General features: G+C 34.1%; 1 protein-coding gene across 3 annotated transcripts in view; it reads left to right on the top strand.

Moving 5' to 3' along the window:
- LOC110696871 (ABC transporter C family member 2-like) overlaps positions 1-22,742 on the top strand; it is a 35,775-nt gene extending 13,033 nt beyond the window's left edge. For all 3 annotated transcript variants that reach the window (XM_021874210.1, XM_021874209.1, XM_021874211.1), the window contains exons 14-28: positions 28-134; positions 222-315; positions 1,590-1,757; positions 2,227-2,367; positions 3,607-3,810; positions 3,975-4,073; positions 5,981-6,133; positions 8,578-8,963; positions 11,775-11,955; positions 12,073-12,396; positions 13,156-13,912; positions 14,879-15,000; positions 15,718-15,963; positions 19,892-20,318; positions 22,364-22,742. In XM_021874210.1, the coding sequence (XP_021729902.1) occupies positions 28-134; positions 222-315; positions 1,590-1,757; positions 2,227-2,367; positions 3,607-3,810; positions 3,975-4,073; positions 5,981-6,133; positions 8,578-8,963; positions 11,775-11,955; positions 12,073-12,396; positions 13,156-13,912; positions 14,879-15,000; positions 15,718-15,963; positions 19,892-20,318; positions 22,364-22,461 (3,507 nt within the window). In that variant the 3' untranslated portion in view covers positions 22,462-22,742. The remainder of the gene's footprint in view (positions 1-27; positions 135-221; positions 316-1,589; positions 1,758-2,226; positions 2,368-3,606; positions 3,811-3,974; positions 4,074-5,980; positions 6,134-8,577; positions 8,964-11,774; positions 11,956-12,072; positions 12,397-13,155; positions 13,913-14,878; positions 15,001-15,717; positions 15,964-19,891; positions 20,319-22,363) is intronic.
- The last annotated feature ends 1,364 nt before the right edge of the window (positions 22,743-24,106 follow it).

Here is a 24,106-nt window from a genome sequence, read left to right as displayed (position 1 = left end):
AAATGACTTATTACATTTTTATGCTAGACATATATCATCAGCAAGATGCAGAAGTTGACCAAAGAAGGCTTACAGCGCACTGACAAGAGAATCGGCCTTATGAATGAAATATTGGCTGCTATGGATACTGTAAAGTGTGTAAATCTTGTAACATTGGCTTATGCCTTGGATTTTTGTAAGACAAATGAGAATTTATAAGAAGTCCTGCTAATTTTGACCAGGTGCTATGCATGGGAGACTAGTTTCCAAGGAAAGGTCCAAACCCTACGAGCGGATGAGCTATCATGGTTTTGCAAAGCGCAGCTACTAGCAGCGGTATGAGAACCTTGTTTGGGAGAAAATGAGGAATTCCGAATTCTGTGATTTCAGAATTGAAAAATTTTCAAATTCTTGCATATTGTTCCTGGTCAAAGGATTTAATTTATTATTTATTATTTAATTTAAATTTAACTTTCAAAAGGGTGCTGTCCTAGTTCTGATGGTGTAACTTCTTGGTGGCTATGGATGATGGTACTTATGTAAACAATCGGGTGTACTGATTTATGTAGAGAGCAATCTGCTAAGATTTCCATTAATTAGTGTCTATTCTAATGTATTACTTGCGTAACTGATATTATGAACTGAAACGGTACCAGCCTGTTCCAATAGCACTATAAACAAATAAGATTTCGCCCTGTTTTTTTTTTTTTTTTTTTTTTTTTTTTTTTGGTGGAGTATCCACCATAAAGTGCTTGAGTTAGAGAAAATAGAGGTAAATTAAGGAAGAGAGAGGAATAGAAGATCTAGAGGAAGTCTACTAAAAATGATAGCATGAGCATATGTGTCATGGGTCGATTGTGGCTGAGAGGGTAATTTTGGACTCTTTTGAAAGGAGGCTTAGTGATGATTTCTTCTTACAAATGATTTGGTGAGCTTATGGATTTGGACCCTTATCCTGTAGAGAATGGAAGTGATGACTTAACCAGTTAACTAACCTGCAAGTAGTAGTAAGTCCCAGTGACTCTATATCAATGCTGCTTTCTTAAGTATAACTTAATGGATTGGGAAGTTTATTTTTTATATTTTTTTATTTTCTTTGGGGAATCTCCTGTGTTAGCTATGCAGCCATGTGCAACAAGTGTATCAGTCCTAGAGTTACTTTTGGCTATATAGATTAGATGCAGGTCACCACATGGCTACATGGGTCTTGCCACAACACTGATGTATGTATGGATGATTGAATATTAATATAAATTTTTAAATCATATTCATTCATTGTAATATCGATTCCTGAATTCTGATGGTTTTTGCTAATGAATTTTGTTGTGTCTGGTCACTTTGGTAAATTTACTGCTGTCTTATGTGGTCTATATTATCTGTATATGAATTTGGAACACTTCATTATGATGTTTTAGTAGTTTCTTTAGTGGATAATTGTTAGCTATTGTTGATTTAATGTAGCTAGTTTGAATTTGAATCATGTGTCTACTTTATTTGTGATCTTATTGCACATGGTTTATTGTCTCCTTGCCCATTGTTGGATGTGTTCACATTCCTGAGCTTGTCCAATATGTGGCCTGTTGATGTCTTTTCCTTTCTTGCATTTTCAGTTAAACAGTTTTATACTGAATAGTATACCTGTTATGGTAACTGTGGTCTCCTTTGGGATGTTCTCACTGCTTGGAGGGGAGTTGACACCAGCGAGGGCATTTACATCTCTTTCATTATTTGCAGTGCTACGGTTTCCTCTGTTTATGCTTCCAAACATCATAACACAGGTAATCTGGCAAATCTTCTAGCTATTTCATACATGGCTTCGTGGACTGATTCTGTCAAGTTGTATGATAGAAATATTTCTGAATAGTTTTATATTTCAATCTATTATATAGATCTTTCAATATGGCCCTATCCCCAGTGATGTTGTAGTATTGCCATATTCCTTATAGCAATATTCTCTGTAGTGAATGTTGTCCCCTTAAGGGTGTGCTCTCACTGCCTTCCTCACCCTGCAGGATTCCTTAAAAGTGTAATTTATCTATTGATGTTTGTGAGTAGCTGTGCAATGTCAATGAAAATATAGGGTGTCAATTGTCCTTTCCTGATCTACCAAGATTTGAATACATAAAATAGCTTCCTCTTTATATGCTCAATTTGCTCTCTAATCTGATTTATATGTTGCTGCTCAGCTATTTTGAAATATTAGTTTGATCATGTATTCCTGGTCCTTTTTTTTTTTTGTGGTGACAGGTTGTAAATGCAAATGTATCCCTAAAGCGCTTGGAAGAATTATTGCTTGCTGAGGAGAGGGTCCTTCTGCCAAATCCGCCTCTTGATCCAGCATTGCCGGCTGTCTCGATTAAAAATGGAAACTTCTCTTGGGATTTAAAGGTTTACTCACGTATCCTTGCTAAAAATATATACTACATTCATTTTGTACAAGTCACTGCAGATACTTACTACCTCCTTTACAGGTTATGTGCAACGATTATACATTTTTCCTCTCTGCTTTATGTCAAATCGTTGCACATAACCTGTTACGGAGGTAGTAGTTTAAGAAAACTTTGAAAAAAAAAAATGAAAGTATGTAAAAAAGTGGTTGGGTGTAAGATAAAGTAAGAGAGAGAGAGAGAGAGAGCAATAGTGTAAAAAGGTGGGTAGGTGTAAATTAAAGTAAGTGAGAGAATTTGGAAAAGTGTGGATGTTGTGGGCTAAGAGGGGTATGATGGTAAATGTAGTATGCCGATAATGGAATAAAGTAAAGTAGAACCAAAAAAAAAAAAAAAAAAAACCATCAATAGAGTAGAACAAATTAAAATAGGGGTAGTGTATATACTCCCTGTTTCTAAATACTTGATATTACATGTAGTTATAGGAAGAACTATGGATACTGGGTAGTACATGGAAATGAATAAATTAATGTGTAAGTGGAGCTGATGGGTGTACTTAATTGTTTCTAGGAGAGATTAACAATTTAGGATTAGTGCAAGTAGATATAGTGAAAGAAACAATAATATGATACTGATTCCATGCCAAAATTTGCAAGTATTTAAAAAATGGATAAAAGAGGCAAGTGTACTTTAGATTCCTTTTATTCTCCAATTTGCTGTTGTCTTGTTAGAGGTCGTGAGCTGATGGTATGGTGTACGATTTTAGATTGTCTCATCTCTTTGGATCTCTTTCATTTATTATAGTCTTGGTTTAGGGGTTTGATGGGGCCTATAGTAGTGGGGACAATGCAATATGTTTAAATATTGACAAGAAATGAGGTTAATCTCACATCATATTTTGATAACAAATGCTTAATAAAGGTAATAAATAATCAATAAACTTGCAGTTGTAGATCTTACCATAATTATGTTAACGATAGCTTTCAGTGATAATGTGTTTAATTAGATTTTAACTAATTAGTTAAAAAGTCTTAATATCTCAAAAATGCTATCATCAATTCTTCTACGACTCTACATTGAATTTCGTTTTGTTTTGGTGTGTTTAAGGTTCTTATGCTTGATAACTACCATCTATTACTTACATATATTCTAACAGTCCTGTGAACATATTTGGGCTCTGGTGGGTCACATTTCTAATGATATCAAATGTTTGAATTTATTTATTTATTTTTTTTTTCAGGCAGAGAAGCCCACACTAGCCAATATAAATTTGGATATACCTGTTGGAAGCTTAGTAGCAATAGTAGGTGGTACTGGAGAAGGAAAGACATCATTAATATCTGCAATGCTTGGGGAGGTTCCTGCTTTGTCTTCTGATACAAGTGCTGTCATCAGAGGGACAGTTGCTTATGTGCCACAAGTTTCTTGGATATTTAACGCAACTGTGAGTTGTTTAATTATGTTATCTTTTGTCTTATTGGCAGTAGAGATACTATTCAGAAGCTGGGCTTGTTTTCAATTACTAAAGTGGACTGGTCGTCTCTACTTTATCAGTTAAAATATAATTTATGAAGAATTTCTGTCACTCCTAAATATGGGTTCTTGTAGGTACGCGATAACATTCTATTTGGATCAGTATTTGAACCTGCAAAATATGAGACATCACTCAATGTTACAGCCTTGAAGCAAGACCTGGAATTGCTTCCAGTAAGTTTATGTTCATCACTTGATCAATGCTTCTGGATATTTTTTATATTTCATTTTGTCCATGCAGTTTGTATTAATTCGTTGTTTCATTTATTATTATTATTATTATTATTATTATTATTATATATATATATATATATATATATATTGACATATATATATATATATGTATACATATATTTAGAACATCTATGTGAGTAATATGTTTAGAACATTTGATTTAAGAATTAGAACAAGTGATTAAAAATTTATAAAATCTGCTTTATAAAATTTTAAACATATGAGTAAAATTTTTAACATCTGATTTAAGATTATGAACATGTGAATAAAAATTTAGAACAAACTGATATAGAATAAAGAAAGTGTGAGTAAAAAATTGGAAAAATTGAAAAGAATAATCCCACTTTTCGCCCATCTGCTCAAAATAATCCTACCTTTTCGAATTCCAGAAATAATCCCACCTTGTAACCCCATCTTCCCAAAATGAACCTTTTTCATTTAATGACCGGTTGTTTGAATTGGTAACCTGTTTTAAAAGGTAATTTGACACATGTCACCTTTTAATTGGGTTTTTAAAAAATTAAAGAATTATTTTAAAAATTAAAGAATTAAAAAAAAAAAAAACCCTCTTCTTCTTCCTTCCCCTACCACTCTACCAGAGCTCCTCTCCCTCGCCGGACCAGCCACCGCCGACCAGCCAGACCCAGTTGTCCGCGAGAACGACCAGACCTAGCCGGCCAGCCGCCCTCCTTGATTCCCTCCCACCAAATTCACCAATCACCACCAAATCGTTTCTCCTGTACGGTCCCTCCACGCCAACCACCACTGAACCCACACCCTCCAAATTGCCACCAATCACAACCCCTCTTAACTCCCGGGATTCGCCAGCCACACCAGCAACCCCACAGCACCACCTTCAAATCATTTGCTGCCGCATTAATCAACCACCGCACCACCTCCAAATTCGCCCAACATACCCCATAACAACCACCAGTCCACCACTGCACTAACTCCGCAATTACCCCAACCCAGCCACCGTGATGTCGCAGCCCCATAAATCGCAGCCACAAGATCCAATTCAACCCATAACGCAGCCACAAGCTCCAATTCAGCGATTGAGGTGGGGTTTCGGGTTGTATTTGCGGTGGTTAGGCAGGGTTGAGATGGTTTTCGGGGAGAGAGAGAAAGGGGGAAGGAGGGTTTCGCCGGTATTGGTGGGGCAGGGGTGCCGACGGCTAGGGTTAAGCTGGACTGGCGGTGTCAATGGTGGGGTGGGGCTGGGTTATGGTGTTAGGGGATTTTTTCTTTTTTCTTTTTTTTTTCTTCTGCCTTTGTTTATTATTTGAACAAAAAAAAAAAAATTGTTGAAACGGTTGTATGTAAAAAGGTTCATTTTGGGAAGATGGGGTTACAAGGTGGGATTATTTTTGGAATTCGAAAAGGTGAGATTATTTTGAGCAGATGGGCGAAAGGTGGGATTATTCTTTTCAATTTTTCCCAAAAAATTTAGAACATATGAGTTAAAATATAGAACATGCGCTTTAAAATCTGGAACATATAATTAAAAATCTTAGAACACACATTTTAAAATTTAGAACATATAAGTTAAAATTTTGGATCAAGTTATTTAAAATTTATGATATTAAACTTAACTAATTTATGGTTTAGAATATGTGAGTATTTAGAACACCTAAGGACATTTGATTTAATTTAGAACACCTAAGGAAAAGTTTAGAACATCATATTTAAAATTTAGAACATATGAGTAAAACTTTTGAACATAAAGAGTGTTCTCACATAAGAAAAATTCTCACATAAGAAAAATTCTCACGAGAGCCTCCCCCTATATGTATGTATGTATATATATTTTGTGATTTATACATGTAATTTTTTTGGTTCTTGATCAGGGTGGTGATCTTACTGAGATTGGCGAAAGAGGAGTGAATATTAGCGGTGGCCAGAAGCAAAGGGTATCAATGGCTCGGGCTGTGTATTCCAAATCAGATGTTTATATCTTTGATGATCCTTTGAGTGCTCTTGATGCACATGTGGGTCGCCAGGTAATTATTGGGTGCCTACTTGTTTCTATTTTTTGGGTTCCATTTTTTCTTGGAGGTTTGTTGTGCTTTTATTAATCTATTAGTTAAGACTCAAGACACTCTTTGATATTTGTTAATATATGACAAGTTTTTTGGACTAGCTTACTAAACTTTGATTGCTAATATTCATTTGTTGACTGGGCATTTAAGCAAAACCTAAATATCCAGTATTTTCGTAATAAACTTGTGTATAATATATAATTATCCCTGCTTTTCTCGTCAGTCTTCTATTACTGCAGCTGCATTTAACGAAGAACTTTGGAATTTACTGGCTTCTGTTCATGTAAATATATACAGATTTGTTATTTTGTCCTGTCACCAGCGTGAGTTGACACAGCAAATCATTGTTGGTGATGTGCGAGCATTCATAATTCTTCTATACTTATTTTAAATTGTAACAAATCTGAGGCGCAATTCAGTCAAAACACTGCACAAAATTGAGAGAAGGCAAGATCTATAAAGAAAGACGGGCTCTTCGATTAATAATGAAAGATAAAAAGGGTTAACAATCAGTGAGCTGTTCAAGAGGCATACAATCTTTCCCCCTACAAAACCAGATTACACTTCTGCATTTTGAACTTATTCCCTCCCTCTCTTATTTATTACACCAATCCCTAGGATGCTACTTCTGCTCTTACTTTCTGCTGCCTTCCTCTGTCTTGTCAGTTTCCTTGTCACCCATATTTCCCTTCTCACTACCTGGTTGCTGTCTAGGCGACTTGCGTATGTATGTTGACTGGTGGTCTGCTATGTTTTATTACTTATATAAATAGCTTAGAGTATCTGAAACACATTTTTATGATTCACTTGAGTAGGGGTTTTTTTTTAAACTTATATCTTTAATGATTCACATTTTCCCTTTCATCACTTGTTAGATTAGGATTTGCTTTCGTCTCCTAGTTGGTTTTAGGGTATTTTTTTTTTTCCTTATTTGAGTTAAGATTTGTTTTCAATTTCTAGTTAGATTGCAATTAGTTACCAATCCTACTTGGGTTAGGATTTGTATTCCTAGTATGGTTAAAGTTTGACCTGGTCAATTTTAGATTCTTACTTTTTATTATGATTAATGTTTTTTGTATTAATTTAGTTTCTTTGTTTGCAAGCCAAATTAAAGGCATGTATATCGTTTGATAAAATTGGAATTTGTTTTGGAATTATTTTGAGCGTATGCTTGTAGGTTTGTTTAACCTAAAAGTCCTAAATAACACTTGTTGCATTTTGTGTTAATCTTTCTGATTGCAATTAGGAAATCGACCTTATAATTTGCAAGATTATATTTTTTCCTACATTTTCTTCACCATACAACACTAGGCCATGTACAAAATTCAATAAAATCGTTTTTAAGATTTTCAAGTTTACTTTTCTGGAATTTCCATGAGTTATTTCTCATTAGCTTGTTTCAGGTTTAATTTGGGTTGCTTTATCTATTCAACTTGCTCAGGAAAACAGTATATTAAATTCAGAGAGGAACTAAGAAGTAGAATTTTGTGTGACTTTTTTTTTTTTCTTTGTCTAGGATATTTTACAAAATTTCCCTTATTCTTTCTTTCTTTCTCCTTTTTGGACTTTTTCTAGAGATAACGTGCAAACTGGTATACTTCGTTGGCTGTAGTACTTATATTCTTACTCATCTGCTCAGTTTAACATGGCTTTAAGTAATAAAGGGTGATATCTTTGTTTAAGCATTATGTATGGGCTTTTTTTGGGATTAAAAGTCACTCTAGGAAGTAGCATTATTAGTCCTGCGACTCCTGCTTGAAATTGATGAGATTAATAGGCAAAAAACATTCAAGACTTCTATAACTGAAGTTCTCCCTTCGCCTCCACCAATTTAAATCATAGCGAATATATCCCTGCTCCTCTTACAAGCCGTTATATATAAGCTATAACATCCCATCCTCTACAATAGCCACACCTCCAACTCCAAGGCACTAACCCATTGATAATGAACACAATTTTAAACACTAATGCTGATCTCTAGTGTCTACCTGACTGATATTTTCTTTTCTTGTTAGATATAGAATATCGTCCTGAATTATCTCTATAGTCACTATTTGTTTTTGAGAAGAATGCCTGTCACTTTAATCAATTCTCTCAACCTGGAGCTATTTGTGGGAGAGAGGGTATCACAGTGCTGAAAGTTTTTTAGATAAATGATGAAGAAAGCAGGAGGTGCCAGGCCTAGTAGGTTTATGCTCGTGGGGAAGTGGGCGAGGTAGGTTTTTTCTAAGAATGGGGCATTAGGAAAGATGTGTTTCCTTGTAGAATTATAGTAGAGTTGCTGTTTTCTGTAATCTCATAAACTAGTAATGACTACCTTTTCGTAGTAGATGATCGGTGCTTCATCTGTTGAGTTATGGTTTGATTATTTTTTAATTTTTCAAAAAAATTATTATGATCTGTAGGTTTTCGAGAAGTGTATCAAGGAGGAGCTTAGTGGAAGAACTAGGGTACTTGTCACAAACCAGCTGCATTTTTTGTCACAAGTTGACAGAATCATCTTGGTTCATGATGGTCTAATTAAAGAAGAAGGTACTTATGAGGAATTGTCTGAGAATGGAGTAATGTTCCAAAAATTGATGGAAAATGCTGGAAAAATGGAAGAATACTCAGAAGAGAAGCTTGATGTTGAGAGCAGTGATGAAAAGGCTCCAAAAGTTGTAGCAAATGGAAATTTAAATGACAAAACAAGTGTTACAACTGATCCACAAAAACCTAAAGAATCAAAATCTGTTCTGATCAAGCAGGAAGAGCGAGAAACAGGTGTTGTGAGTTTGGATGTATTAATAAGGTATTTGACTTTTATAGCTTTATATTCTTGACGCAATTGCTTAATGTCTTTTCTGGCTTAACACAGTTGCTTACCAGTTATCTTATCTATTATGTCTGAACCATGATTTTCATAATTAGTGCTTATTAGCCAAAAAAGTGGTATCATGTCATCCATCTAATCAGTTGTTTTCTTTTTCTTAAATTATAATTGTTGTATTGTGAATACTCCTAATTGGCCAATGCTCCAATAACCACAAAAAATTCTCCCCTCCTTTTTTGGATGTTGTTGTGAATGAGGTTGGGGAGCAAGTCCATTATGCATACTAGTGTAGGTTTACCCTTTCACATTCCTCTGCTTTGCAAATGAACATGCAGGTTTTTAATATGTGCAGGAGGGCAGGTAGTCTGTCTGTTGCCTCACGTGCATAAATTTAGATGGCATCTTTATTCACCATCTCTAATGTCCTAATCTGAACGTAAAGAGGGCTGGTGTATGGGTTTCACGTCTCATTGTTTGTTTATCTTGTGGGAGAGCTATTTTCCATATTGTTGCCTAAAGGATATGGAGGACTTAAGCTAGTACATTTCCCCCTTTATTTTTGATGACAGGGAAGAGTTAACTAGATCAAGATGTTGCATACTTTTGTTATTGAGCTTCTATTATACTAATGACTTTGACCAATAATTTATCCGTTCTCAAAAAAAGAAAAAAAAAAAAAAAAAAACCAATAATTTATCCTTCCCCTCCTCCTTCATAGCATTTCCTCTGGCTTCTATGATTCTCATCTTATCCTTTTCTTTCAGTTGAGTTAGGGTTCACTTCCTATTACCCTTAGTTGAAGTTCCTTTCTGATGAAAAATTGCAAATAGCCCCTCCCTTGAGGAAAAGCCTGGATGTACTCACTGGTATAAATGATGCCTAGACCAAGTCTCTTTTGTTATTGGATAATTAGGATATGAGCAGTGCCATTCCTGTAGAAGCTCGTTATGCATAGCTGTTGTAGCTGGAGTGTGGCTGTATTTTCCGGTACTAGTCTTTTGATACGGCACTTGCATGCTATCACTGGCTTCTAGTTTTAGATTGGTTTAGGTGTGTGGATGGGAATTCTTACCAAACAAATGTTGAGGGAGTTAAAAGATGTAGGCTATTTTTTTTTTTTCCTCCTAAGCAGTGGAACCTGGTATCCTGGCCTTTTTAGATTTACTTTTGTATACTGTATGCTCTATGTAATATAATTAAGTGCCTTTTGTGTTAGGTTTCCAGAAGGATTTTTAAAGGAAATAAATTACAATAAAGTTTTTTGGTCAAAATATGAAATGACTGATTACCCAGTGATATGCATGATCATGTTTGAAGAAACATGCATTGAAGACCTTTATGTGGCCGAGTTTTGCTGCTATGATAAAGAAAAAAGCTTGACCTGTAACACCTCCAAAATTCGAGTCTTTTAAAAACAATAAGAGTAACCTTTTAAACTTTCAATACCCAACCATCGAACCTTGGGAGTGTTATTGCTACTCTTATTTTCCGTAGAAAATAAATGCAAAGCAAAACAGAAAATAATTTAATAAAGTAAGTGGTCTAAGTGGTGACAAAAATAATAGTCATTACATCTAAACTTTAAAACATTTTAAAAACAATAATTAGAAGGAAAATAAATAAGTTTGGAAGTAAACTAAATTTTCATAGCTACGTGATTTTTCTAATTTCTCCTAACACGTAATTGAGTAAACCTTGATCATGCGTAATCTCAAGGTAAGTAACCTCTGAAACATTCACCTAGTAGCCTTCGTCGATGAAAGATCGGTCGGGGATGACGATTTGGGTGAAATTTAAAGAGTTAGATATTGTATCAGCTTTAGGATTTAGGTGTATATATAACTTAGAAAGCTTAAATTGAATTGCTCTAGAATATTCAGAAGATAAGACTCAATTCAAATTGAGTGTGTTGCAAGCTCCAACTGATAAGGCCAATTTCAAAATTTATTATTATTATTATTATTATTATTATTATTATTATTATTATTATTATTATTATTATTATTATTATTATTATTATTATTATTATTATTATTATTATTATTATTATTATTATTATTATTATTATTTTATTTTTATCATTTTTCAAACCAGTTTAGGAAATTGTCCGAGATCAGCTTTTTTTTAAAAAAAATAAAAAAAACCGAAAATAGAAAATAATAATTATAAAATTTATTACTCCCTCCGTTTTTTTATTTGCATCACTTGGTGGTGCGCGGATTTTTAGTAGAGTAATATAATATTGTGAGTGGGTGAATAATTTATTATAGTAAAAGTTAGATGTGGACCATGAAAGAGAAAGAATGTGAGGGAGAGTAAATATCTTTATTATATAAGTGGGGACCATGGAGGATAGAGAAATGACAATAATTTAAGTGGGGTTTAAAGTAAGAGAGAGATATGATAAAATATAGTATAATGTTACCAAATAAGGAAGTGATGCATTTAAAAAAAAAAAAAACACCCATAATAGGAAAGTGACGCATTAAGCAAAAAACGGATGGAGTACTACAACATATAAATTTGAAAATATTTATAAATTCAAAAGTTTCTACTAGAAAATTTGTTGACTAAATATGCTAAAAAATTTAGGGTATTACATGGCCTATCTTCCACACAATGCACCACTCCTTTGCATGTGGCAATAATATTTTTAAACCAGCTGATCAAGTAGACACTTATAAAACTTAAGTTGGACCTTTTTGCTCTATTGCTACTTATTATGTTCTTTATCTTTGTGGAATAATGGGTTCATCATATGTAGAAATTTGCCTCTTTTAAATGCTGCAGGTACAAAAACGCACTTGGAGGGACATGGGTTGTTATGATACTTCTTATGTGCTATGTCTTCACAGAAGCTCTGCGAGTTTCAAGTAGCACGTGGTTGAGTGTTTGGACAGATCAGAGCAGCCCCCACAGATATGGACCAGGATTTTACAATCTGGTCTATGCTCTTTTATCATTTGGTCAGGTGACTATTGGTTAGATTTGGTTTCTCGATGAGTAAATTTTTTTCCTGTTGGTTGGCCATAATTCGGTATATGAAGGGTACAATTTATAATACATCTGTAAATGTTTCTTGGTCCAGGTCCTGATTACATTGCTAAATTCTTACTGGTTGATTACTTCAAGTCTTTATGCGGCTAAGAGACTCCATGATGCTATGCTTAAATCCATTGTTAGAGCTCCAATGGTTTTTTTCCAAACCAACCCGCTTGGACGTGTCATTAATAGATTTGCAAAGGACCTTGGTGATATTGATCGAAACGTTGCTGTGTTTGGAAATATGTTTTTGAACATGATGTCGCAGCTTATATCAACATTTGTTTTAATTGGAATTGTGAGCACCATGTCCCTATGGGCCATAATGCCTCTTTTGGTCTTGTTCTATGGTTCCTATCTATACTTCCAGGTATATCTAGCATTCTGGTTTGTCTATTATCTTGAAAAAGCTCCGAAATTTGTCTTCGAATTTTAAAGAGATACCCTTTCATATCATGTGGTTTACTGGGATTCTTTTCATTGCTTAATGATACCTAAACTACAACTTAAAGAGTTGGAAATCTCTCTTCGATGAACCTGAAGCATAAAGTCCCTCTTGCTTTTTAAATGTTTGATTAGGAATTTGTTTTTTCACCTTAATTATAGCTTCCAAAAGTCATCATCAAGTCAGTTGTCTCATGTTTGTTTACCTATATCTTTAATCTATAAACTTGAGATGATAGAGTACTGGCACTATCCTATGTGACACAAAATCTGGTCCTGATTGTTTATTTTATATTCTTGAATCACATGAATTTCTTGCTTATTTAAACTCTTGTTATGAAATGGTCACAATCATTACCTTACAATGAAATAGGATAATCATATCGTGTAATGGAGGACTCATGCTTTGATAATATAAGGTTATTGTCCTTAGTGATTTTCAATCATGTTACTCTTTTTTTGCTGCAAATTTTGATACTGTTCTAATCTATTGATATCTGAGTAACTGAGTAAGTTTCTCTATATCGTGTCACATGAGAATTATTTAAAGTTCATTGATGCTGGAAATTTCTCGTCATTCTTTGCGGTCCATATCACAATCAGACCATAAGCATAAACTGAGATGCTCAGCCACTTGATGAATTTGCAATTGCACGTCTGAATAGCTTGCATTCTTGTTTTGCAGAGCACAGCGCGAGAGGTGAAAAGGTTAGATTCAGTCTCCAGATCACCTGTTTATGCACAGTTTGGAGAAGCATTAAATGGGCTAGCAACTATCAGAGCCTACCAAGCCTATGACCGAATGGCCAATATCAATGGGAAGTCCATGGACAACAATATCAGATTCACTCTAGTGAACATGAGTGGAAATCGCTGGCTTGCTATACGTTTGGAAACACTTGGGGGTCTTATGATATGGCTTACAGCAACTTTTGCTGTCATGCAGAATGGTAGAGCAGAGAACCAAGAGGCATTTGCCTCTACTATGGGGTTGCTTCTTAGTTATGCCTTGAATATCACAGGGCTGTTGACTGGAGTGCTAAGACTTGCAAGTCTTGCAGAAAATAATTTCAATGCAGTTGAACGAGTTGGGACATATATTGATTTGCCTTCTGAAGCCCCTCCTGTTATTGAAAGTAACCGACCTCCTCCTGGTTGGCCTTCATCAGGTTCTATCAAGTTTGAGGATGTGGTGTTACGTTACCGACCCGAACTTCCTCCTGTATTACATGGTGTCTCCTTCACAGTAAACCCTAGTGACAAGGTTGGAATAGTTGGACGAACTGGAGCTGGGAAATCTAGCATGCTCAATGCATTATTTCGTATTGTAGAGCTCGAAAGGGGAAAAATATTAATTGATGACTACGATATTGCCAAATTTGGACTCACTGATTTACGTAAAGTATTAGGAATCATACCTCAAGCACCTGTTTTATTCTCAGGTATGTTTTGCTTAGTTATGGTCTCAGTTAATTTTCTCACTATGGTTAACTTTGCTGTCTCTGACCCTAGTTTTGAGCGGTGAATGGGTACACTGTACTTGTGCTGCAAACTACTTCATTGACGTGAAAGTCATTCTTGCTTGTTAATAAAAATTATATATATATATTATAATAGTTTTTGACATCTATATTACCTATGCTGAATCAGTGTTCTTTATTGGAGGGAATTTTCCCTCCTAAACTCTTTTTTTTTCCTTTTTTTTGGAAGAATTGTTAATTTGCCTTGGAACTTCATTATTTATTTCTGATTATGATTGAATATTGAGCTACATAGAAAGTAACAATGAATCTGATAATCTGTGTTAATTTGTTTTGATCATCATTAATGATGTTTATTTGTGCTTAATTGGGTTGACCACCTTTACATGATTGCTTTGGAATTTCTCTTTCACATATCTAAGGTTGTTTCTGAATCACCAATGTCTTTTTCATTGATTTGTCTTTAGATATCTGTTCTACTATTGCCCTTCTTCCTTTTCGTTGGTCTTTAATTATATTGTCGTTTATCTTCTAACATGTGTACATCTTTTTACTGCTAACTTTGGGTTTGACCTGATCGTTCAATACTTCAATGAGTTCAATCCATAGAAATACTCGGAAGTCAAGAGAGGACTTTATTTATTTTTGTTATTGGTTTTTTAAAATCTATTCTGGATCCAGAATATATAAAATTTATGTCCCAAGTTCTTCCACAAATGCAATAATTTCCAAAAGCATAGCATTTCTTATAAAATATATTCTAAATATTGATCATTACTTTTCTTACAATGTTAACTCATCAATAAAATCATTAATATAACTTAAGATCATTTTATCATCATACTTTTTATATAAAGCCAATTTTCTGCACCTTTTTAAGAGTATTCTTAGTAACTATAATGATCATAATTATTCTTGTATAATTAGGATCTGTGAGGTTTAATCTGGATCCTTTCAATGAACATAATGATGCTGATCTTTGGGAAGCTTTGGAGAGGGCCCATTTGAAGGAAGTCATTAGGAGGAATCCTTTAGGTCTGGATGCTGAGGTATGTTTTTCAAGAGGCTTTTGGTTGGTGTTACAGAGTTACACTGAACAAACTTTCAAGTTACAAGTATTTTTATTTTACTGTTAGTGTCTATAACCAAAATTTTCACAAGTATTAGTACTTGTTATGACTTTTTGTACAATAGTTTATACCTTGACTCTTGAGAAACAATTATGCTTGTATTTTGTAGTGTACATTTTTGTGTCTCTCCATTACCTCACTTGGGCTCTCTTCTATTCTGCTTATTTTTTCTAAACTTGAAATTATTTATTTGAATTTGTTTTCTCTGAAACTTATTCTGTATGATATAAACTTGTTTGAATGAAAATACCTCATTTGTACTTGCATAAACTAATTTTTTCCAATATCAGAAGCCATGTAGGTAAGATTTGACAGAGGAGGGTTGAAAAAGGATTTAAGATAGTGCAAACTTCAATATGCTAGTTGAAAGTAATAGCTGTATGTTTCGCCGTTTCGGTGACCCATTCATTGTGTATCGCATGATAAAGAGCTTTTGAGCTTAGGTAGAGGATTCTAGAGTGTATGACAACGCAAAAGACGTGATAGAATCTTTATATATTGGATTCTATATTTATCCAAAATCTTACCTTTTCTTTGTTGTTGCATCTCTTACACGCTTAGTATACCTTTAATGTTTCCTGGTTTCATACATTTGAAAAAATATTTTCATCTTATAATTCTTAATTTTGTTTGAAGGTCTCTGAAGCTGGAGAAAACTTCAGTGTTGGTCAACGTCAACTTCTAAGTCTTGCTCGGGCTCTGCTCCGACGATCCAAGATTTTGGTTCTTGACGAAGCAACTGCTGCTGTTGATGTGAGAACTGATGCTCTAATCCAGAAAACAATACGAGAAGAATTTAAATCATGTACAATGCTCATAATTGCACATCGACTTAACACTATTATTGACTGTGACCGCATCCTTCTTCTTGAGGCTGGAAAGGTATTTTTCTCTTAACATTTAGTTAGTTTACCTTATTTTGTATTAATAACTTCTTTGGACTGTTATACATATTAAACATAGCACCAATGATATGGGTGGTGATGGAATATAATTCGATGTGGGTGGTGATGGAATAAAATTTGATCTTTGTATGTTACTCAAACTCTTCATTTCACCTCAAATATCCCTGCCGGATTCTCGACACTTGGACACTTCACTTTTAGTTCAAAATCATGGAATTTTTCCAAAAAGTAGCTGAGTCAAGTGCTTAGACACGTGCCTGTGTCAGACTTGGGTACTTGAGTCCAAGTGACATTGTGGACAATGACATTCAGAGAGGCAAAATGAAGAAGTTGTAGCTATACATTTATACATTTTTTTTTATCATGCATCACTTGCCAACCTAGCAAGTGATTAATCAGAATTTGTATTCAAGAATTAAAAATATAAAAATACTGCATGTCTGACTTATTAAAATTCAATAATTATACAGTATAAAACTAATCAGAGAGCTTCAAGATTTTGTTTTATTACTGTTCCTAGTTTTGGTTTCTACAAAACTCTAGACAGCTTGCTCTTTGTTAGTAGTACACTGTATTAAGTATCCTGGATGTAATATTGGGGCTAGTATGCTGCTGTCTGCAATGTACTGTGGAATAATGTCACCTTTTTTTTGTAGTGGTATTTTGGGTTACTTTATGAGCATATGTTGTCCTTTTCTTGGACCTTCCAACTACAAACTCTTAATTCTCGATCCCTCTCTCATTCAATTATAGAATTTCCAAACCATCTCCCACCTCATCTACTTTTATTTTAAAGTATAATTGCTAAGCCAACAACTTATCACACAAAACCCTATCCAAAAGTTGGTGTTAGTATTAAATTTGGAATATAAGGAGTATTTCATTTTAAGCTAGTGAGGAAGAGCCCCTAACTCTTTGGGTGATCCTGAAAAGGAAAGGTTTGGTTGGAACAATTTTCTTACTTGGATCGGAATTTTCCTAATTACAATGAACCTGAATAGGTAAGTATTTGAACTGAGCTAAGATGATGACCATTTGCCACTTTTATAATGTCACATGCATAACAACACATTCCTTGGGAGGATTGGTACTCCTTGTTCATAATATGTGAATTACTCAAAATACAAGATTAGATAATGCTTGATACTAATCAAAGCCCGCCCTAGTTGCAGCCAGGCTGGCCTTGCACTGTTAGAATACCATTCTAGCTATGGCTGTTCTCTAGTTCAAGGTGAAGCTCTAGGTTACATTATATCTCTTCGTGGGTTGCTCTGCTTAGGAACAAAGTTTCTTTCTGGCGGATCACATGTAAGTGTTATATCTTAGATTGAATTACATAATCTTACTTTATGTGGTATGGGGAATTTTTTTTTATTCAAGAGGTCAGGAGTTCACTCCTTCTATGTCAAATCAGGAGAGTGCTAGCCTAAACAGACTTCACAGTAGGTATGTGGAGAGAGTGAGTTTGATGAGCTATTTATGTCTATATGGGTGAAAGAACACGTGCATTTGGACACATGCTTATGGAGATCTCCGCACAATTACTTGTTTAGATGTTAGATAGATTTTTATGTTGTCTTAGCATCTCCTAAGTCTCTGGTGGACTGCTAGTCTCTATCATCCAGAGATCTCCTTGACAGAAGTCTCTGTTTATCTAGTACAGGCATTTGATGCACTTGGCTTCAACTATTTTGAATATAATATGAGACTGTTAAGGGGGGTAATGAAACTAGATATATATATTTATTTTTTTTAATTTTATTTTTTATATTCAATGAAAGCAACAATAACAAAAGAATGGTCGATATTTTAAAGGAAAATTTGTATAAGACAACCTTTTAAAAGACATTTTTTGTTTAAAACAACCTTTTAAATTTTTTTTTGGGCAAAGTCAGACCTTAATAAAAAAAAAATTGTTAAGGACAACCAAGCTCCACTTTCAGGCATTGACTCACCGTTTTCCGGTGTTGACTTCCACGTGACATGCGCATGACCCTTATTTCTCCTATTTGCTCCCCTTCTCCAATTTTTTCACTTAAAACCTTTTCCTTTTTATTGTTTGAATGAAAGAGGAAAGCTTTCCCTTTTTTGGTACCCTAATCTCTCTCTCTCTCCATTTTTTTTAATGCTTCTTCTGCCATGGCTAAACAGAAAAAATGAGCTGCTGCATTGGGAAGAAAAAAGAAGAGGGGAAGCAATTTCTACCAAATGAAACCCAAATCAAAACCCTAGTTCTATAAATTGACAAAGTTCAACCAAAATTGGAACAATAAGTATGAACTTACTCCCCTCAATGACAAGAAGATGAATCCCACCACCTTTGAATTGTAGAATACCCCTTTCGAAGTTCTAAATTGAGAACAAAGTTTTGTTTTTGATTCAATTGAAGGAAGGGTGGGGTTTAAGTGAAAAAGTTGGAGGGAAAAGGGGTGCAATTAGGAGAAATAAAGGTCATGTGCGTGTCATGTGGGAGTCAACGCCGGAAAACGATGAGTCAATGCCTGAACATGAGCTTGGTTGTCCTTAACAAAAAAAATTTCTAATAAGGTCTGACTTTGTCAAAAAACATTTAAAAGGTTGTGTTAAACAAAAAGTGTCTATTAAAAGGTTGTCTTAGACAAATTTTCCGTTTTAAAAAATAAGAGATCAGAGAAGGAAAAAAAAACTTCCTTCAATTAAGAAGATATAAACATCTAGATTTCCAGTAACTGGCAAAGAGGAGCACTAAGCCACTAACCACAATCTGCTTTAACTTAAAAATGGTTGCAAGGCAAACCCACACCATTCCAACATACACAAGTATTTGCTATGTACAGAGTATTATTTGTTCAGATTTTCATTCCTACTCTCTGGAGAATTGAAGATTTCTAATGCAACTGGGCCAAAGATTTTTAGGTGTGCAATTTATTCGCCAATAATTGAGCCTCTAACCATGTCTATTTGTGTCATAGAGTTGCTTTCAATTTATTTATTAGGAGATGTCCTTGTGGGATATTCTGTGATGGGCCCTTATAGCTGTTGAACAAGCTTAGAGCACTTCAATTTTCATATTTTCTTTCCTTTTTTATGAATTCGTCTTAGTTGTTATTATCTCTGTTTCTGATTGAAAGCAACACTTGCCTTTTTCATCAGTTTCTTATTACTCGAAACACACTTCAATACTTGGTAAGGGTTCACTCCTAACCTAAATGTTCTTCTCATTTTGACTCCACTTGCACTATTTTTTCTCTCTTTTTCACTTACAATTAAATATACCCTATTAGCTATATTTTATAATGTAAAATTTCCACATTTTGGTCCCCACCCTATAATTTCTCGTAAACTTTATGAGTACCCTACTAATTAATCTAAAGTAGAGGGAGTATTAAAAATCAAACTCTCTGACAAAAACAAAACATATGTTCGGCAGTTGTAGGTAACTATGAAATCTGCAGTCATGTTGTTTGGTTATTGAGTGTGCTCTGTTTTGCGAAGAATATTATTTGTTGTCTTCATACCATGTAATGATGAAGAATGAGGATATAATGTCAAAAATACTTTAGTGCCTATTCTTATTTGGGTTCAATTACTAAATTTTTTGTAATGAATACCCCTAGACCCCTCCTTAGGCTAGTGTATATTCATTGCAGTGGGAAAGGATACTATGGACAAACTACTTAGAATTTCTTAGGCGAGCAGAGTAAAGTGTGAAGAATTGGTAACGAATTAACGATGCAGTCATAATGCTATGGAAATTGTAAATTCTTTTTATGATGTTAAATACAAATCTCTCTCTCTCTCTTTTTTCGCCTTAAGCAATTAACTTATATTTTCTCTCTGATATCCTAATATGAAACCCTGTTTATTTCAGTTTTTAAATTTTGTTCTCTTCTCACTAGTTGGTTTATATCATAATCTTTTTTCAGGTTCTTGAATATGATACCCCAGAGAAGCTTCTCTCAAGTGAAGAAAGTGCCTTCTCCAAGATGGTTCAAAGTACTGGAGCTGCAAATGCTCAATATTTGCGCAGCCTTGTACGCAAAGATGTAGTTGAAAATAGGTCAACAACTAGAGATGATTATGGGCTAGATGGGCAAAGGAGGTGGTTGGCATCTTCAAGATGGGCAGCAGCAGCTCAGTTTGCCCTTGGTGTTAGCTTAACATCATCGCAGAATGACCTTCAACAGTTGGAGATTGAAGATGAGGATAACATTCTGAGGAGGACAAAGGATGCAGTCATTACGCTACAGGGTGTCTTGGAAGGAAAGCATGACAGAGCTATTGAGGAGACTCTCGAGCAATACCAAGTTCCTAGAGATAGATGGTGGTCGTCTCTATATAAAGTTGTTGAAGGTAATTTTTTTTGTATTTCATTTTCCAATATAATATAGTTAATTTCTACGTAGAATTAATGACTTCACAAGAATGTGCTAAAAGCCTAAAACATTACTAAATTCCTTAAATTCACTTGTTTTACAGAAAAACTCTCTACGTATTGTCTTTTTTTTTTATGAAACTCTTGGTTAACTGACCTTTTTTTTTTATTTTTATTTTTTTATTTTTAATGTACTTAACTTTATATATATATATTTTTTAACATGTTTATGATAAATGCTAAATAATAAACCACTAATTCAGGTGTAATAAACAGACTGGTGACTCACAGCTAACTGAGTTAGCTATTGTGGGTGAATACAAATTCCCCTATTTGGTGGAAAAATATGAAACTATTTTCATGCTTTGTAAAACCACAAACTCAAAGCAGTTGTATATTGGGTAAACACTAATTAAATTAGCGGAGTTATGGTACTGAGGGAATGTAATTAATACTAAATGAGTTGAAGAATTTTGCCTTATAACATTATCTATGAAATCGTTTATGCAGATGTAACTCTGGCTATTCCAATGAATATATGATTTTGATCAAGGTTAAGGGTTTTAATCGAACTTGACTTTTAATGGATTGGGCCAAAATGTTAGTCCAATTAAATTGAAAAATTAAATAGAAAAATGTAAATTCTTTACAAAAAAATTTATGTATAGTCTTGTTTTCACATATACTTAACTTTATCTCTCTCCATTATTATTTCTTGCTCAATTATTGGCCTACCCATTATTGACTTGCTATTGACCTGTGATTCGCATTGGCCCAATATAATGCGATCCTCTTTTGACCTCCCTTTATCAATCTATACCGACCTTGACAAGGTAACTAGGTTAACATAGATGTCGAGATTTTAGGAACTTGAGAGATATGTCTACCTTGCTCTGATCATGTCATTTAATTTGATTACTTTTTTTTTTTTTTTTTTTTTTTTTTTTTTTTTTTTTTTTTTTGAGGGTCATAGCCAAAGATGGGATTAGTTGCCCGTTTGCACTGTCTTCTGTTAACCATAATATTAATAGAGCAAGTTCATTGAACTGATTTACATTGTGTAGTTTTCATATTCAACACGTGTAATTTTTCTTCCTTCTCTTAACTAGCTCAAATCCCATGCAATGCATGAATAAAACTAAGTATTTTTATTTCTTTCAATTATTTAGAGACTCTTACGTTCAAAAAGCGTTAAGATCAATTAGTATATGAACTTACAAAGTATATCTTGGTCTCACACATCAAGATTCATAATAATAACATGTAATAGACTAATAATCTACTGTAACTTGCAAGGCAATAATAGAAGGGAATTTGGGGATTTGATTAATTAACACAGCAGGGGATACAATGGCCACTTGAGGTTGCCAATCTCTCTAGCAACTTGAGGCTGCTAATCTCAAAGGTTCCTAAGCAATTTTTCTGGATGCCTCCTCTCTACTCCTAATACAATTCTTATACTAAGAATCACTAGTGATCTCAATTGACCTTAGGAAGAACATGTGAAAATATTACACTAATATGGAAACACATTAAAATAACAGAGCTAAAGCTAATTGCCTGCTTTCCCTTCATTCCTCTTAATTAACTTTGTCAACTAGTAAAGTAATGCTTCCCTATGCTCCTTTGCTGCTGACTTGACCTTGAATGTTGTTGACTTCTTCTTCCCCTTTCCCTTTCTTACTACTCCTTGAGTACACCAAAAGAGGTGTTTGACCAGCTTGACCTCGGTGCGTGAACCAGTCCATGACATCACTACATCTCAGTTGTATGTGAACTTGTTAGTGTGGCTATGCATGACTAAATAAGATAATGTATTACGAATAACAAGTTTGGATGGAGGAAATATATTTGCTCGGTGGTTTTTATGTCTGTACTGTTATTGACACACTTATTTATCAGTAAGAGTGTCAAACTTACTAAATAAAAAATAATTAATAAATTTTATGCTATGTGAATATAATTCTATTTCTACTATCGAATTCTTTATAAACTGAATTTAGCAATTTTTTCTTCTTTGCAGGTCTTGCAGTGATGAGTAGATTGGGTCGAAGTAGGCTTCATCACCCTCATTACAATTTTGAAGACAAGTCTATTGACTGGGATCATGTCGAAAATTGAGAAAATTCATGAGTTGATTGTATGTATAATTATTTATAAAATTTGTGACCTTTTGCTTTTTATCGAGTCTACTAACTACGAAATAGACAGGTTTGACAATGATACTGTAATACTGCATTTTTGTAGCTCCAAAGCATAGATCCTCTATTGCAATCGGGGGAATTTCTATATGTTGAAAATTAAGAATATTAATCTCCTTGATTAGCAATCAGTAAACGATAATTTAGCTTGTTGCTAATTCAAACTATAATTATCCTTAATTTAAATAATTTTGTTCATCACGGAATCAATATTTTTCCATTTTTTTATGAAGAATTTCTTTTGAAAGAAAAAGTACACATAATGGTATTGTTAGGGTTGTTTGACCAAGGCTTAAGAAAAGGTGAAAGTCAAATTATTGACATGGAAAATCTAAGTTGTTCTATGATCTTAAATTTCCCTTTTAAATGTCGGTACATTTCGATTGCAGGTAAAATGGGGTAGATTGATAAGAAAAAGGTGAACTTATAAAGACTGAGATTATTGACTAAATTGATGAAAATTGGAAGCGGTACAAATTAGTACAAATTTTATAAACTAGACTGTTGCTAAACCAATTGAAAATATATATAGACCGAGTCCTTTAACAGAAATTTTTTTTTAAAAAAAAAAAAAAAAAAAAAAAAAAAATTAAAATTACCATCCAAAATTGTAAAATTTTGAACTAACCACCCGTTTAATTTTTTATTTTAAGTTATCACCCCTTCAATTAAAAAAATGCATAGATTACCAACCATTTTAAAAATACGGTGGAGTTTTCGTCCGTGGGCCCAACCTAACTAACTTCCCTCCTATTTTTTTTCCTCTCGATTTAATCCTCTTACTGATATATTTCACTCAACCTATCATCATTTCCTTCATTGAATTCAACACAACCAATTTAATTTCATTTCTAAACCCCCAAATTTTACAATTTCAGAAAAAAAAAACCAATATATCACCACCATTACAGTGTCACCCTTTTCATTCATTTTCTCTTTCCTCCCATCACTACCAAAAACCTTCTTCTTTTGCAGCATCGAACCTCTAAACCCATTACAACAACCTAACACACCAACAACTCTACAACATCGAACCTCTCAACCCAGTTAATTCCCACTTCCGACCCCACTTCATCTGCAGCTGCAAACAACTGCGCAACGACTCACATCCCCTTATCCAAACGTAATAGCAGCCCACAAAAAGGAGCTAATTGCAACAGTAATAAGCACCAGCAAGAGTGAATAATCGCAGTCGACGTAACTTTCAATTTCAGCTCCAATTCAATTTGAATTCAAAGCGAGCGCTCCCTAATTAATATGCAATCGCTCCAATTTTCATCCAATTTAATCTAAGAGGAAGAATGTTTATAGCGCTCTGAAATCCCAAGGTTCCATGAACCATAACTCCCAAATCTACCTATTTACCCAAATTATAGTGAAGTTTGGTAGAATTTGGTGATGGAAATGTGAATTGAAGTTAGGAAAGCGTTTTTAAAGAGAAAAATCGGGGAAAAAATTAGTCAAAAGGGTCAAATTGAGCGTTAGGTGGTATCCACAGACGGAAAATCCACTGGTTTTTTGAAATGGGTGGTAATCAGAGCATTTATTTAATTTAAGGGGTGGTA

The sequence above is a fragment of the Chenopodium quinoa genome, unplaced genomic scaffold (assembly GCF_001683475.1).
Source record: "Chenopodium quinoa cultivar QQ74 unplaced genomic scaffold, ASM168347v1, whole genome shotgun sequence".
Lineage (NCBI taxonomy): Eukaryota > Viridiplantae > Streptophyta > Magnoliopsida > Caryophyllales > Amaranthaceae > Chenopodium > Chenopodium quinoa.
The sequence above is the reverse complement of the archived record's forward strand: the minus strand, read 5'-3'. Positions and strand labels throughout refer to the sequence as shown.